Consider the following 16,757-nt stretch of genomic DNA (forward strand, 5'->3'; position numbering starts at 1 on the left):
AAAAGAATGTGAGATTTCCTTAGCTAAAGAAGAGCTTAGCCATATACTTTTGAAAATGGATATCTTAGTTCAGTTTCCCCAGGAAATGCTCCAGAACAAAAGCTTGCATGCAGAATGTTTACTGAGGCATGCTCTTGGGAATAACAGTACGGGAGAGTGAGGGAAGCAGAAATGGGTGGAAGGAGAAGATGGGCTGTGATGTCATCACCCCAGAAACTTCTATTGTCGCTAAGGCCGCAGTCCATCATGTGGGAAGCTCTGGAGCTCTGATGGCAAAAAAAGGCAGAAGGAGCCGGGTCTCTGAGTCCCCACTATAGGCCAGTCACTGATGTTGGCTGTTTCCTCAGGAGGGAGCATAACCTTTGAGTGGTAGCTCCCTTCAGTCAAAATCACTTCCTGTGGAGAGACTCAGATATGAGCCAGCAGCAGACCCCACCCCAGCAAGGGAATGAATGTATTGACTGAGAATGGGGATTCTTGGCACCGCCCCCAACATCCAATACATGGATAAAATGGATAGGAAACTGCGATAGCATTTTGATTTCTTTGGACCCATTTAAGAAAGAGATATAACAGTTTTACCTAAAACATCCCATTTTATAACATGCTAGAAACGACATCTGTAAGTACTATTTAAACTTATAGGAAAATTTGTAGATGTCAATGAAAAAAATGTGCGAGGGGGTCCTGACAGCTTTCCAAAGTTCTCTCAGTGGTTATGTAAGCAAACATATTTGAAGAGCACTGGTATAATGGACCAGGTGATTAGCACATGGCTGCTGTTCCTCTAGCTGCAAGGCATGGCAGCTTTCTCAAGTGAATTGCTAAAAGGTCGAGTAATGCATGAAGTTTATTTTGGCTACGTACTATTGAAGTGATTGTCAGAAAAATAAATGAGTGGGTCATGCAGCTTGGGGGTGCTACAGGGAAGAAGAATCCTAGCACAATGTCTAGCTGTTTCTAGGGAAGGCAATGTGCCTCTGGGGTGTGTCCAAGTACACAGTCAAGGCAGTCAACAGTTGTACTCGAACAGTGACTCAGGGTTGGAGAGCAGGGGTCAGCAAAGTCTTTCTATAAAGGAACAGATGTTACACATTTTAGGTTTTGTGGGATGTATAGTCACAGCTTCTCAATCCTACCATGTTAGGGCAAAAGCAACCATGGACAATGCTTATGTGAGTGAGATTGTGTTCCAATAAAACTTTACTGACAAAAGAAAGGTAGAATGCTAGATTTGGCCTGAACACTGTATTTTTCTAACCTGCGCTAGAAAGCAATCGAGTAAGTAGTTCTAAAACTACGTAGACTAATCCTCACTTCCCAATATGCCACAGAAATTTTACTTTTCAGAAATACTCCCTAATCATAAAGGTTTGGAAACGACTGGTATGAGGAACAAATTGCCCTTTAATCCCTCGGTGGAACGGATGATTTATTAGAATCTTTCTTTCTCTTTAAGACTGTTGTTAAATCTTAGCCATGTTTTCGCTCCATCCTTCCCCTCCTTCGCCATCTTCTCTGGTACATCTGCTAGGGTGCAAACATGAGGTGCTGCGAAGAAGGAAAAAGGAACCCGAGAGTTCTGACAATCACACTTCATGTAACATGGGCTGACTTGTTCTGCAATGGAGTGTCGGCTCCATGAGAGAAGAAGCATGCTCTGTTCTGGCCCACGTTCAATTCCCTGTGCCAAGAACACTGTCTGGCACATGGCACACATTCAATAAATATCTGGTAAATGAATGGCTAAACAATATAAAATGCAGATTGAGATAATGTTTTATAGGTTGTCCTGAACATTTAAGCCCAAATTCAGTTGAAATTGATAAGATGCAGGAAGCATCTAAATTTGTTGACTGAAAATGATATTTTCATACAATTTTAGAGGTAACAGGGACACTAGAGATCAGAGATTCCACCATTTCCTTTTCAGATACCAGGCTGAGAAAGCAGTGGCCCAAAAGTTCTGAGGACTGGGCTACGCGTTGGTTAAGGACAAAGTGGGATTAGAACTCCTATCTTTAGTCGAGAGCCTATTTCACTTCACAATGCTGCTGCTCGTCGGTCAGATTTTCTTTTTGGAGATGCGAAATCCTGATTTCTAATCGAATCCATTCTCTAAAACTTGGTGGCTTGTTTTTATTTTGTTTTTTTTTAGGACTGCTAACCTAGTCATTGCTTTGCAAACACTGAAATGCAAGTTTTCAAATGCAGTGTAGGTGAAACATTTTGGTTGTGTGGATTACAGATGTCTCCAAGGTTATCATTGCCTGTTTGTAATCCCCACTGACAATGCAAAGGTTTATAGCTAGAAACAGCAGAAATCCCACATGCTAGTTATTTTATGCACACACGCACACAGGCGCGTGTGTGCGTGCGCACGTACAGACATACACACACACACACACACACACACGCCTGTCATGGATTAATTTAAAGAAAAGAAAATCTATGAGAATGAACAAACTCTCCCCACTGAACTAATCATGTTAGTGGCTGTCTACTTAGCACAGAATTCTGCAGGAGAATTCAACAAACTACAAACCTATTTAAGCATGTACAGATTGGCTTAACAACTCAAATCTAAATCTCTGGTTCTCAATTTTGGCTGCACATAAGAATTCTCCTGAGGAAATTTTTTAAATCTCTGAGGGTGAGCGTCAGTCTTCAGGATTTAAAAAAATCTCCACAGGTGATTAATCCATGTAGTCAAGGTTTTACACCACAGACTTCAAGTCTGAATAACTCCTGATTTGAAAAGGTAGACTGTAATGTGATTTCAGAATTCTAACTTAACAGATATAATATAGCTTAACACATTTTGCTTTTACTACTTTGCTCATTTTATTCTTTTACTCCCTTACTCATTAAGCCTCACAATGCCATGAGGAAGGTACTATTAGCCCCATTCTATAGATGAGACTGAGACACAAAAACGTGAAGTTAACATGCTCAAATCACAGAGCTAGGAATTGTCTCCACTGGGACTTAACCCAGAAGAAAATGGCTCCATCTGTAAAAGTTCTCAACATTTACCTGGCATGAGACTGTCCTGGAGGGCTGATTCAATTAGAATTTGCTAGAGTTTGTCATTCATTAGGGCTGCAGGGTACCTGAGAGTTTGCATTTGTAACAAGTCCCTATATGATGCTGATGTTGCTGGGCCAAGGACCAGACTTTGAGAATCTAGAGTTCAAACTGTGTTTTAAAAAGCCTGCCAGGTGATATGGATGCACACTTAAGTGTGAGAACCCCTGTTCTCAATGGCTCTTAGCCTGAGCTGCACATTAGGATCTACTGGGAAGCTTTAAAAAGCTCTGATGCCAGGCTGCACTCCAGACCATTACAATCTCTGGGGAGTAGGGCCAGCACCAGTCTTTTTTAAAGTTCCCCATCCAGCTACGGTAGAGAATCACTGCTTTAGAGTGTACTCTCTTAGCTGCAACATTCTATCCTGCCCTCCATGTGGAGATGAAGGCTTCCAAAGCACTGTACTGCCACAGTTACAACACTGGTCTGGTCGTGATGAGCACCGGGTGATGGATAGAAGTGTTGAATCACTGTATTGTACACCTGAGACTAATACAAACCTGTATGTTAACTAACTGGAATTAAAATAAAAACTTAAAAAAGAATCAGGCTGGGATCATTGCTCTGTCACTGGAGAGGCAGTATTTGAGTTATACTCTATTAGGCTCCATGATGCTTATAAATGTTCTTCCCATTACCAAGGAGGTCCCTTCTAGAGGAGAATAAACACTTCTCCATCAGTAGTGAGATGCTGTTGTTTTCAAATCTTAATCTCCATTTGCAAACTGTAAGATCTGTGAAGCTGAATCCTGGTGGATTTGTGGGTGATTTAGCTTATGGCCAGCCATCACATCTTAAACGCCATTTCTCAACCAAGAGAGTCTGTACACATGGCAATTTCTAGCCCATGTGTCTCCTAAGAATCAGTGTAAAATGGTTAGGCACTCTGAGCAACCCAAGTCAAGGGATTTCCACTATACTGAGTACTTCTAACCAGGATGAGAAACAGCTTCAGACTTGTCCAGTTCACACCTAACAAAACAAGTGCTTCAGTTGATCCTCAAGTATTGGGGAAAGGCAAAATCACAGTCTATATCCACCTTGCCTTCCAAAAGTTAGGTCCACGGAACATCAGGGTAAAATAAACAACAATGGTTTGAAGAAAACCTATAAAAAGTAAATCAGAATGGGTAGCCTGAGGAAAAGAGATGGAAAGGGACAGAGAGAGTCTGGATTATACCTTGTTGGTGTATAATAGTGGTTTGTGCCTACAGGTCATTATCACATAAACCTTGCATTGTTCTCATGAAGTAAAATCGCATAGTAAACAGAAGAAAATTGGGCAATAATTCTAATTTTTATTTTACAAATGAGTAAAAAGGCCCTGAAATTTTTCTACCTTTCTCTTCCTAAATGTTGCATTCTGTGTAATTTCTTCAGGGCTATCTGCCAATTCTCTTTGATTTATCTGTGTCTAATCTTCTAAGCTTGTGCTTTCAACAATCTTTTCATTTCTTCAAGTTGTATTTACTCTTTAATCCAAGTCTACCTGTTCATTTTTGGTGATCGCATGCTGCTTGCTAAATTTTTCCTACTTCATGTCATTTCATTTTTAAAATTTAGTTATTTCCTATTCTGAAATGGATTCTTCTAATATCTAGCATCCTTGGAAGCCTGGATCTATAGTTTGTTACTTCTGCTGACTTTCATTCATAGTGGTTTGTTTCTCATCTGTTTGTATTGAGTTAATCTGAATTGGTGAATAATTCTCTTGGGGTCCAGTTTAATGTGTCAGTCTTTAATAAATCTTCCCCTCATGTGGGCTCAAGGCTTAATCTCCAATTTCAATTCTAATATTCCATCACTCTCAGGGCACCCTGGCTCCTCCCTTGTTTTGGTTCACTTTTTAAAAAAAGAGTTTCCCTATTCCCTGCAAGTTCAGCAGTAAAATAAAAATTTAAGTTTTAGGCAGAATCTATTTGTATTGTAGTCAGAAATTTCTTGAGGTAGTGAGTCTCTATATTACAAAAGGCAGAGTTTTTGACATAATCTTCAAAATAATTACATCATCTAATTGTAAAGTAAGAGAATATTTTTTTTTTCAAATATTCATAGGTACAAGTTCCCCCAAATAAGGTTTGGATTGACTGTGAAGATACCAGCAATAGAGACTAAACTTTCCAGCAACTAAAGCTTCTCAAATGACGGTTTAACACAATTGTCTTAAAATGGTTGCGAAGAGATTTTAAAATTGCAATGCTCTTACTATTGGCATTTAACATTGTAGTGCTCTTTTTAGTGGCATTTAAAATTGTAGTTCTCTTGTTGGTGGTATTTCTTCCCATATTTCAACTCCAAGGAAGAGTTCATGTATGGGTCATGGAAATAACTAGGTTGTATGAAACTTTAGAGAAGCAAAGAATTGACGTAGTCTATCCTCTGAGTACTCACCTCATTTTTCAATTGCTTTCACTCTCCTGTAACTCGTCCACTACAGATGGTAGAATAAGGGCTTAGGTCCTCTTTCGATTTAGAAGTGAGGAACAGGGGAATAGGCCAATGTCAATTTCTGGGTTTTGATATTGTTCTATAGTTCTATAAGATGTCCCACTGGAGGAACCTAAGTGAAGAATACACAGGACCTCTCTGCACTCTCTATTTTTGCAAGTTCCTGTGAAATGATCATTATTTAAAATTAAAAGTAAAAAGAAAAAAGAATAGCAGTGGGGAGACTAGAGTAAGGCTGAAGCTAGCAAGGGGGTGTGAGGGAGAACGTTGTACCTGGCTCTTACCAGGCCTCCAAAGAGCTGGAAGAAGGGACTCTTTGTGGCACCCTTGGGATTTGTCCTAGTTCTCCAAAGGCATAGTGGGCCAGAGCCCTAACTAGTGATAACAAGCATCATTTGCCTGCTGTGAGATCCCTGAGTGACCCGGCAAGGTGACAAGCCCCTGGATGAGAGTGTAGACAACCAGTCATCTTCTCCTTGGAGATCCAACTAATGGCTCCCTTCAAATGTTATGTTGATAGCTATTCATGCGATGTTTACAAATAAACACCATAAATTAGCACCACGGGAAAAATGAACTCCATAGAGTCTATGAAAATAGGAGGAAACATGACTTTCAAGGCACATTGTTTAAAATGTGGGGCATAGGAGGATCTGTTTTTAACCAGGCTAAGAACACTGATAACATTTGTAAACACATAAACATTTGTAAACAGGAGTACTTACTGTGATTCTGATGAATTGCAATATATGCTTATATTATGAATTATCACTTTCGATACAGTAGTAAGACATTTGACAGGAAAATTGCACATAAGGAGGTGTCTCTTTGTGATTCTTGAGCTGTATTAATATTTTAAAGCAATTAAAAGCTTAATGGATAGGGTGGGAGAAAGGAACAAACTAATTTAGCTTTAGCAAGCAACTTGAACATTCTCCACCACTCACTATTTTACGTTTTGCAGAATTTCCATTTGTATTAATAACTTATTACTTCCATTAAACATGCATTTTCCCTAAAGCCTAATGTTTCTTCAGTAGAGACCAATTAACTGGGACATTCTTTTCTAAGCTAGCCAATTATTTTAATTACTAGAATTTTTTTTTTAAATGTGCTTGCTTTGCATAGATTTGACCAGTTGAATTTGCCCCCCCTCCCCCAAATGCATGGACTTTGTATTCTAGAAGATGGAAGGTTTTTGGTGAATATGTGGATGCGAAAAATACTTGTGGAACTTTGGGGTTCTGCAGAGCAGCAGACTAACAATCTTGTGTCAGTACTCCATTGCTTTTCATCCTCCTCTCTAACTTGGTGCCATTCCAATCCAGCAGTCTTTTGTTAATAATTATTGCTTGATTAATTAATTAATTCAGCTTCCTTATTCTCTTTGTGAAGAACCATGGCTTGAAGGATGAACAGGGAATTACCGAAACTAAGGAGGAGCTATAAGGTAGTAGGTGGGCTCTATTATAACAAAACTTGAGGGTGTGCTCCCTTATTCTCTTGAGACTGGTACCAAAAAGTACACAGAGCCCATATTTAATGAGCGTTGAAGAGTTAAAAGCAAAAGTAATAAAAAGACATTTCATTAATTAGACCTCCATGGAGGTGAGGGATGCTTCCGCTGAAAGAATGAGCACCACAGACACAGAGTTTGTTGGGTCGGGGGTGGGGTGGGGGGGGGCAGGGGGGTGGGGGATGGGGAGGGGGGTGGGGGATAGGGAGGGGGGAGGGGGGTGGTGGGGTGGGGGGGCTAGTACCCTCCTGGCACGGTCAGGAAGCCAGTTATTTTCATGCAAATGACAGGACTTCCCAAAAGGCATGCAAAAAGTCATTTCCAGCTTGCAGAGAGACACTGAACACACAACTAGGGAGGAGAATAAATACGAGTGATGATGAGAAGGCTAAATAGGAATGTCCTAATAAAGTAGAAAAATGAGTGAGCAGACTGGTGGAATGGGAGAAATCCCAAGAATCAAAAGGAAAGAGGTAAAAATCAGCTTATAGAAATTTAGAGCAAGGGTAACAAACATCCAGAACTGTTACCACTTTTGCTGGTGATAGGGGGACTTACAGAGGGCATGACCAAACAGTCGTGCTGAGTACATCACACCTAACAGCTGAAACAGAGTGAAAATGGTGTTACATTCATTAAAAAAGGAGGCCACGAGAGTGAGGTGGTTCTAACACCTCAGTACCTTCTGTAAGCAAACCCAAACCTAGGCCTCTCAATGTCTCAAGGTTAAGAAATTAAAACCTAAGAACAACCAATCACAAGCAGCCAACTAAGCTTTCCCAAATAAAGCAACTGCTTAAGCTGTAGTCAATCAAATAATTTCCTTGCTTTGCTTCCTTGTCTTTTCTATAAAAGTCTTGGTCCCATTTCCTGTGGGTGAGGCAGTCCTAACCATTTCTGGTTTGGTTCTGCCCTATTCAAATAGATTTTCACTCAAAGAAACTTAACATTTTGAATATGCCTCACTTTATCTTGTAACAACAGAGAAAACAGGATACTCAAAAAGTGCTGAAAGAAACAACGCTAAAATTGGGTCTTAGCCTAGCTGCCTCCTGAACCCTTCATTCATTTGTTAATTCATTCTTACTCTAATTGAATTATTCTTTGACCACTTACTCCTTCATTCCACAAACCACTCCTTACTATGGAGGAGCTAGTGGTCAAAATTCAAATCATTTGCATGCCTGCTATCCTAGTTTGGTCTTAGAAGAAGGCAGACCCCCAGCAAAAGCTCATAAACTGTTTACTTCTTCAGTAATGCAATCCCTGGTAGCAGGAACCAGGAAAGTAGGAATATGGAGGAGAGGAGGGAGAGCCAACCCTACAGTGTGGTGTTGAGCTGGATGCCATTTGGTATCAAGGGCGACTGATTGCCGGTCTCACCAAATTGTTTTCTGAAGCACTATGACTGCCTCAGGACAAGGGATTGTGGTAAAGAGAGGAGAAGAACTGATTTCCTGGCTCTGGTGTCTCATTGGTCAAAGGATTACTCCACAGGTGCACAGGTGTTAACAGCCAGGTTCTGTTGCAAAGGTCTACAGAACCTGAGACATGTCTCCTCAAGCAATAAGGGAGGGAGCTTAATAGCAGTGATCTGGGAGGTGCCTGACCTGAGGCAAGGCATGGTCAGGTTGCCCACAAGAAGTTGGTTATGGTGATGGTGGGTGACTTAATGGCAAATGGCATAGGTGACGCCAAGAAGATCTGAAATGACCCTTAAGAGGTGTCTAATGCTTGAATCTTGGAGACATTAGTAATTAACTGTTTATGTTTAATTTAACTGCATTGCAAATCTGGTTATAATTTTATCCATGTTGTGCCTTTTGTGTTATTCTCATTCTTTCTGTTATATGGCCTAAATTGTTGGACCTTAACTTAGGTGTTGTCTTACAAACACTTAAATTTTCTCAGCCACAATCCTTTCATTAGTTTCCCAGGAAATAAATGATTAGCCCTTGGTGCTTGATTGATTCCGCTCTCAGTCATGTTATATTAAAGCATGGCCAATTGTTATGGAACATTTATCATGTGCCTCACACCGGGATATGTGCTTTTCATGCATTGTTTTACTTAACCTTCTCTGTGAGGTACAGATGGGAAATCTGAGGATGAAAGTGACTAAGTAACTTGCCCAAAAGAGGTCACACAATGAGGGGGAAAAAATAGAACTTCACCAAGTCTGACTCTAACGCTTATACCCTTAACCACTCTGTCAGTGCTTTTCTTTCTTTCTTTCTTTCTTTCTTTCTTTCTTTCTTTCTGATTTGTTTTTTTTTTCTTTTTTTTTTAAAGAGAAAGAGTTTGAGAACAGGGGACAGGGGCAGAGAGAGAGAGAGATAGAGAGTCCAAGTGGACTCCATGTTTAGTGTGTAGTCCAACTCAGGGCTCGATCCCACGACTCAGGGATCATGACCTGAGCTGAAATCAAGAGTCAGATGCTCAACCAACTGAGCCACCCAGGTACCCCTATGCCAGTGCTTTTCAAAATGTGGTCCCAGGACCAGCAGCATCTCCTGGGAACTTACTGGAAATACAAAGGTTTGGGCCCCACTCCAAAGCTTCTGATTATAAAACCCTGGGGCTGAGACCCAGAAATCTGTATTTGAATAAGTCCTCTAGTAATGCTGACACAGGCTGACATTTAAGAACTGCTTTATGCTATTCTGTTTCCTGCAGTTTTGCACTTGGTATAGGATAAACATACGTCATCGAATGTCCCATTCATTTTTATTCTGATTACTTCAAATTATCCTCAATCTTGACATTGATTTTTTTCCCCTTAGACTAATTTGAGTTTCGGGAAAGGAAAAAAAAAAACAACCCTGAAAGAAAAATTTGGTATTCTTCACTGAGGATTCATTTTTGAAGTGGCGTTGAGCAGACCACCAATTATTATATGAGTAGAAAACTGAAGGGCAAACCAACATTCAAATGATTTTTATTGCATTTCATGGTCTGGCTGGAGTCTTACCCTTTACTGATTAGTTGAGATAAAAGAAGAGATGGAGGTTAGTGAAATCAGTGAGCTTCAAACCCTTTTTTAAAGATGGCGAAGATACCTTTCTTCTGCATATAAGCCCATTGCTTAAAAGACAGATACTTGAGATAATATTCTTTTTATCTCACTAATTACACAGAAAGCCTGACTGAGAGTGCTTTGGAGATGTGTCCTCATCAGCAGGGCTTGGCACCCGTGGCAGTGTTTCAATTCAAGAAGCCTAATTTAATTAGTGCCTTGCCACTGGGTCGGCCGCTGTGCTGCCTTGGATCTCTGGCCTGAGGAGAAATGGGCAACCCCTGCTCTTTTTATTTCCAGTTAGCCTCATAAAAGGTAGGATGTCCAAGGAGGGAGAGGAACTTTGCTTCTCCATCATGTTTTGCATACGGTGCTAATTGAGCTGACAGTCTTGGACCACAGTCTGTTACTGCAGCAGCTGAGCCTTCAGCTGATACCGGGGAAGGGACTGCAAATGTCAAATGGCTCATCTTTGCCCTCGTGGCTCTTGAAATATGGAAGGGAACGGATCAGGGGGAGCTCTTCAGTCTGCATGCTTGAGTAACTTCAAGCAACACAAAACTAGGAAGGAATAAGGTATTCAAATCTTACTGGTAATGGCTACACTATCTCTCCCTGCTTTCCCTACCCAGTGTGCTAATGAGGAGTGGAAAACGTGAAACTCCTTGGCTTCCCTAATTGCTGTGCTTTGCCCTCATAACTTTTTTGTTCCTGCTTATCACGGTGAGAGTCTTGCTTCTGTCAATCATTTCTGGTTCATTCTGCCTAGAAAATAACAATGTGTATTTTTTGAGCCTTGAGATTATTCCAGCCCCTTCTTTTCCATAATTAACACAGAGAAAATGATGATTATATTTTTGGTTTTACTTTGCAATAATGAGCCACAGCAATCAGGAAAGGTTTGTTTTTTCTGGTCCCTGAAACTTCTCCTGGGTAATTCCCAAATTTTCCCCAGGACTGCAGAAGTGCAGATTTCTTTGCTTTTACCACGGTTCTGGCTTGTGAACATTTGCTATTTTTATTCTGTTCCCTCCACACAAAGGAGGCAGTACTGGGTAGTGAACAAATCACGGGTACTAGTGCAAGGCAAACTTAGTTTTGACACCTGGTTCCAGTCTATACTAGCTTAGATTCATTATCCACTTGAGCAATAAAGAAAAAAAATATTTCTCCCTTTCCAGAGTTATTTGGAGTAATGAGTGAAATAATAGCACATATAATCACCAAAAACAGTTCCTGCCACATAGTAAGTGCTCAATAAATGTGTTTTCTTGCTATTTTTACTTAGCATCCTCCTTGTTGGAGAATGCTTTTTTGGTTCTTGTATTTGATTTAAAGGATCTGATTTCTAATTTGATTTCAGGTGTAAATAAGACATTACAAAATAAGACCATCCTAAGGTTGCTGGATCTTGGCTCACACTGCCTCAGAAGGATAAGCTCAGAAGTTTGCTATTTGCTAGGGGGTTTTAGGGACACTGATGGTTATTGTCACATGAGAGAAAAAAATCTCCACCCTTCTCATGCTCTCTTGTAGTACAGCTCTTTGGCTGCATGGTGATTTAAGAATAACAGTAAACAATATTTATAACAATATCTGCTATGGTGTTCCAGGAACTATACAATGCATTTTATATTATATGCAATTCTTATAGCAATTCTACAAGAGAAATGTTATTTATTACCATCTTACAAATAATAAACTGGAGCTCAGATAGGTTAAGTGACTTGCCCAAGGCTATACAAGTACTGTAGAAGGTCTGAGTGACTTCAGGGAGAGAAAGAAAAGAAGGAAGGAAGGAAGGAAGGAAGGAAGGAAAAAAAAGGAAAGGAAATTAAGACAGAGCAAGAGAGAGAGAAAGAAATCAGGTCCTTCATTTCAGATGTATTATCTAGCACTAGCCTTTTCCTGTACCACTAGCACCCATTTTTTCCTCTTTCCCAGGGAAATGTCAGCTTTGGAAATAATTTAACCCAAATAATCACTCTGTTGGAATAACTCTCTCCTGGTGCTGCTGTAATTTGGCTTACAATTATAGCTAATTGAACATCTTCGAAGTGAGCTCAGTGCTGCATGCACATAGAAAAAAATGTAATGTGCTAAGCATGCAAAAACATGATCACAGAAGTTCATTTTTACCAGCAGAAAAAGAAAGCAATTAGTGAGACATTTTTCAGCAAGGAGGAAAAAACACACGCACACACACACACACACACACACAACCTCATGATCTCAAGACTAGCTCTGAGATGATAGCTGGGCCCCATTAAAGGTGCAGTAATGAAAAGGGCTTGCCAGCTACAGGTTGGCATCTGTGAAAAGGTTCCCCTTCTCAGGAATCAAGACGTATTAGTCTCATTATTTGCAGATACTTGACAAGAGCCAGAGGGAAGCACTAACGTAGGGAGATACATTGTGGAGAGAGGAGGTGGCTAATTAAAGGAAACAAAGAAAGGGAGTGTCACAAATTTGTTCTAGAAAATCCCCCTCTAAAAGAGGTATTTCAGACATAAATTTCAGACATAAATTTTGTCCTTCCTCAGGACATGGCCGCATTCCATGGGAAACTGGAAGGACTGCAGGTTTTCCCCAGCACTGTCCTGATTATACATATAATCAACATCACCCCTACTGTGAATCTTTAGTTAAAACTGGGTATTAAGTTACTCAATTACTTATATTATTATTTTTTTTAACTTTCTAAGGTATTCCTTTCAACTCAACTGATAAAAGGATCAAGGCCACCCCAGGCTAGGTGCTGGCTCATTTCCTAAAGCAGCCAGAGCAGAGGCCTAGAGAGAGAGAGAGAGATGTAGAGACAGGGGCTCTTCAGCCAGCTCCTTACTAGAAAGCTTTATGCTTGTATGACCACTTCAAGCTCCTTGTTCCCGTGTATTAGAGAGCCCCTTGGCAAATTGCATGGTGGGAAAGAGCATCTATGACTCCAGAATGACTGGGTGGGGAGACGAAGAGGCTGCGGGCTAAAAAGGAGTGAATGTAAATGAAAGTTCCGTGCTTTTAACTTCTACTGGACTGTAACGGGCTAGCCCCAAGCTTACAACTTTGTAACCACAGGTCATAAAAAAGGCTTGGAGAGGTTTTAGAGGTGGGGTCATTGTTCTGATAGAAATTGCCCTCAAGAAACGTAATTTCTAATCTGTAGGGGGAGAGGGGAGGATGAAGGAGCTCACCACAGACATGGGAGGAACAATCAGCACTTTTCCCATCCAGTTCCATTTGTCTATGAGCCCACATTGCTCAGGAGAAGAAAGCAGATTTGTCTAAATGTAGTCAAAGCTCGGCTCTAGATTCCTTTCATTGCTCCTCAAGACCCTAGTTGTCCTCTCAGGATTTATCCTGTCATCCTGGGGCAACTTTGTCCCCCAGGGCACATTTAGAAATGTCTGGAGGCTTTTTAGGGGAGCTGTTACTGGCATCTGGGAGTAAAGGCCAGGAAGCTGTTAAACACCCCACTGTGCACAGGACAGCCCCCACAAAGATGATTCCCTCCGACCTGTAAATAGTGCTGGGATCTAGAAACCTTGATTTAGCGACTACCCAATCTTCCTTTACTCTTTTTTTCATTAGCAAGATTAAAAGCAGTAATTATCACACTGAATTTTCATAGTTTCCTGCCTCTTTTTTTTTCCCCAAGTCTGCCTTTCAGTAGAAAAACTATTTTGTTTGGTGGAAGGACTCCCTTCTTCCTGAGTGGAATGAACATGGATAGCAGATTTCCCTCTCTCTCTCTCTCGTCAACTCTACCCCTGATGTGGGACTTAAACTCACAATCCTGAGATCAAGAGGCCCATGATCTACTGACTGAGCCAGCCAGGTGCCCCCAGCTCTCTCACTTTTTGAAGGAAGGCCAGAGGTACCTCAGACATCCTCCCAGTGCGCTGTGCCGGACTCGGGTATGAACAGCAGGTTTGCGTTTGCAGATCAGTTGTCATAACTGTACCAGTAGCATTTATGACACCTTGATGCTGACAGTAACAGGATGCCCAGACACCACAGAGCACTCGGTATGAGGTAGAAAGGAGGTTGGGGCGCCTGGGTGGCGCAGTCAGTTAAGCGTCCGACTTCAGCCAGGTCACGATCTCGCGGTCCGTGAGTTCGAGCCCCGCATCAGGCTCTGGGCTGATGGCTCGGAGCCTGGAGCCTGTTTCCGATTCTGTGTCTCCCTCTCTCTCTGCCCCTCCCCCGTTCATGCTCTGTCTCTCTCTGTCCCAAAATAAATAAAAAACGTTGAAAAAAAATTAAAAAAAAAAAGAAAGGAGGCTAAGTAAGTACATGCAGTATTTTGCAAGCATCTTGATCTGAAGGTCATTACTTCTTTGTACCAATATGTCTTAAAGAACACTTACTCAGAAGTCAGTACACTTCTGAATCCATTTTGGATGCCAACAAAGAACCTTTAATCACAGAGCTGAACACTAGAGGTAACTTAATGAGAGAAGAAAACGAACAATATTCTACAAAATCAAAGCCGTGGCTCTCAAATGCAAGTCCACATAATTCAGTCTAGGAAAACATAATCATTGTGAAGTGCCCACCATAGTCTTAGGCCCCATCTCCAAGTAATGATATAAATTTGCTCTTTCAGTTACAAAATTCAAACAAATTTTTTACATACATTCTGTCTTGGTTCCTTTGCATTTCATTCCTTAACCATAAATCCAAAGCCCAACTTGTGGTAGGGAATTAAAGAGGACCAGTATAAACAAGCCAATTTAAGGAGACCTTAGAGGGTAAAATATAATTGGAAGCAAGCCTGCCACGGTAGGAATTGTTGCTGTCAGTTTGGGGGAAATCTCTCCTTAGGTATATGCGGAACGCTGTCAGCCGCTGTCCTCAAAGCTGCCACTATTCCGGCCAGAATGGAAATGCATCGGGCTCATGGGATCGGACACGTAGCCTGCATCAGAATAGAAGTTCAGCTGTTACTTATCGGCCTTTCAGTCCATCTTCCCAATTTTTCTTAACCAGCCTCAGCCAGTGCACCACAGCTGCCAAGCGGCTCCTCTCGGCTCACGTGAACAGAGAGTCTGGGAGAAGGCTGCTGGCAAGCAATCGTAAAACACAGGCAAAATTTAAAATGCAAACATAGAGCTGAGACCAGAGGAACACAAATGATGGATGTGTGATTTAGACCCACGCAGGCCAAGTTTGGAGTAAAGAAGGGGACTGTTCCAGAAGGGGGTGTATCACGATGGCTAAAATCATGGGCTTACAAGTCAGGCCAGTGTGGGTTTAAACCTTGGCCCCACTACTTACCGGTTCTGTGATTTTTGTCCACTTAACCTTTCTAAGCCCCAGTGTCTTCATCTGTAAATAGGAACACTAACATCACCTATTTGTAAGGTTGGTAACGTTGGTAAGACAATCCGTACAGTGTGTGACACTGAGTGTTGAGCAAATGGCAATTTTAAAAAGAAGGTGGAACTAGCAGAGAGAAAAAGGAAAGAGCCACTCTCTACAGCAGGTCAGCTCTGGTTGGGTTTTGTTTTGTTTTTCCTCCCTGAGCACCCGGTTTTTAAGTGTACTTCAATGCTTAGGTCTAAATACCGGTGGTATTTGATGCTCGTTGAAGCAGTAACCCTGTGTCCACAGAATGCAGCTAGTGGCTCAGGATCCAGCCGCTGTCCTAGAGACACAACACAGGACCCGTGCAAGGAAGCAGTTAACTTTTCCAGTGCAAGTGAGGAAGCCGTTCATTGCTTCTGGGAAAATGGGCACATTTGTCAACAGCTATTGCTGCTTTTGCTCCCTGTGATAGCTGAGTTTTCAGAACCAACTCAGCCATCTACATTTTCATCAAGGCATCTAGCAATATGCAGTTGGATAGGCTTATTTATTTTTGTAAGAAGGGTCTCTGTCAACGTCTCTCAGGCAGCACATAAACTCTCCAGAGAGGAGGTGCTGGGGCTGCTGCTGACTGGCCTGTCTCGCTCACCTCCAGCAGGGTTGACCCCGGTAAGCTGGCAGGAAGGCTGTGGTCAGGGGAAGCTGAGATGAGGGGAGGCAGGATACACACCACTGAATCCTAATTTCGGGTGGACCTACATAAAATCTACATCCTAAAGCAAAATAGTTCCTTTTGTTCAGACTGAAACTGCACCTTCATTCCAGGCCTGGATAGATGCTTTCATAAGCTTGCAATCCTTTTATTGCTATCATCAACCTTCTAGTGTACCACATGCGATTTTACTGGCCTGTGATGCTCCAGTGGAAATCTGATTGTGAGTGCACATCTCTCTAGTGTGTGTGTGTGTGTGTGTGTGTGTGGCGGCGGGAAGAGGGGACACTCTCCTTCTGGGACGGGTAGCAAAACCAGCAGGGCCTGGGTGCTGACATTTTTTATTGATGCATCCTGCCGGGGCGCCTGGGTGGCGCAGTCGGTTAAGCGTCCGACTTCAGCCAGGTCACGATCTCGCAGTCCGTGAGTTCGAGCCCCGCGTCAGGCTCTGGGCTGATGGCTTGGAGCCTGGAGCCTGTTTCTGATTCTGTGTCTCCCTCTCTCTCTGCCCCTCCCCCATTCATGCTCTGTCTCTCTCTGCCCCCCCCCCCAAAAAAATAAATAAACGTTGATGCATCCTGCCAAAGTTGAACGACAGGCCCTTGTGTGGCCACTTGGCTTAAGAGGAACCCAAGTGAAATTTGACCACAGGCTTTAGGAAAAGACTG

The 16,757-nt window shown here is 41.9% G+C and overlaps 1 protein-coding gene across 1 annotated transcript in view; it reads right to left on the reverse strand.

Annotated features, from left to right (window-relative positions):
- Positions 1-14,752: 14,752 nt before the first annotated feature.
- Positions 14,753-16,757, reverse strand: part of TNNI3K (TNNI3 interacting kinase) — a 310,813-nt gene continuing 308,808 nt past the window's right edge. Inside the window, exon 27 of the mRNA XM_047872978.1 lies at positions 14,753-14,988. Coding sequence (XP_047728934.1) covers positions 14,912-14,988 — 77 coding nt within the window. The 3' untranslated portion in view covers positions 14,753-14,911. The remainder of the gene's footprint in view (positions 14,989-16,757) is intronic.

The sequence above is a fragment of the Prionailurus viverrinus genome, chromosome C1 (assembly GCF_022837055.1).
Source record: "Prionailurus viverrinus isolate Anna chromosome C1, UM_Priviv_1.0, whole genome shotgun sequence".
Taxonomy (NCBI): domain Eukaryota; kingdom Metazoa; phylum Chordata; class Mammalia; order Carnivora; family Felidae; genus Prionailurus; species Prionailurus viverrinus.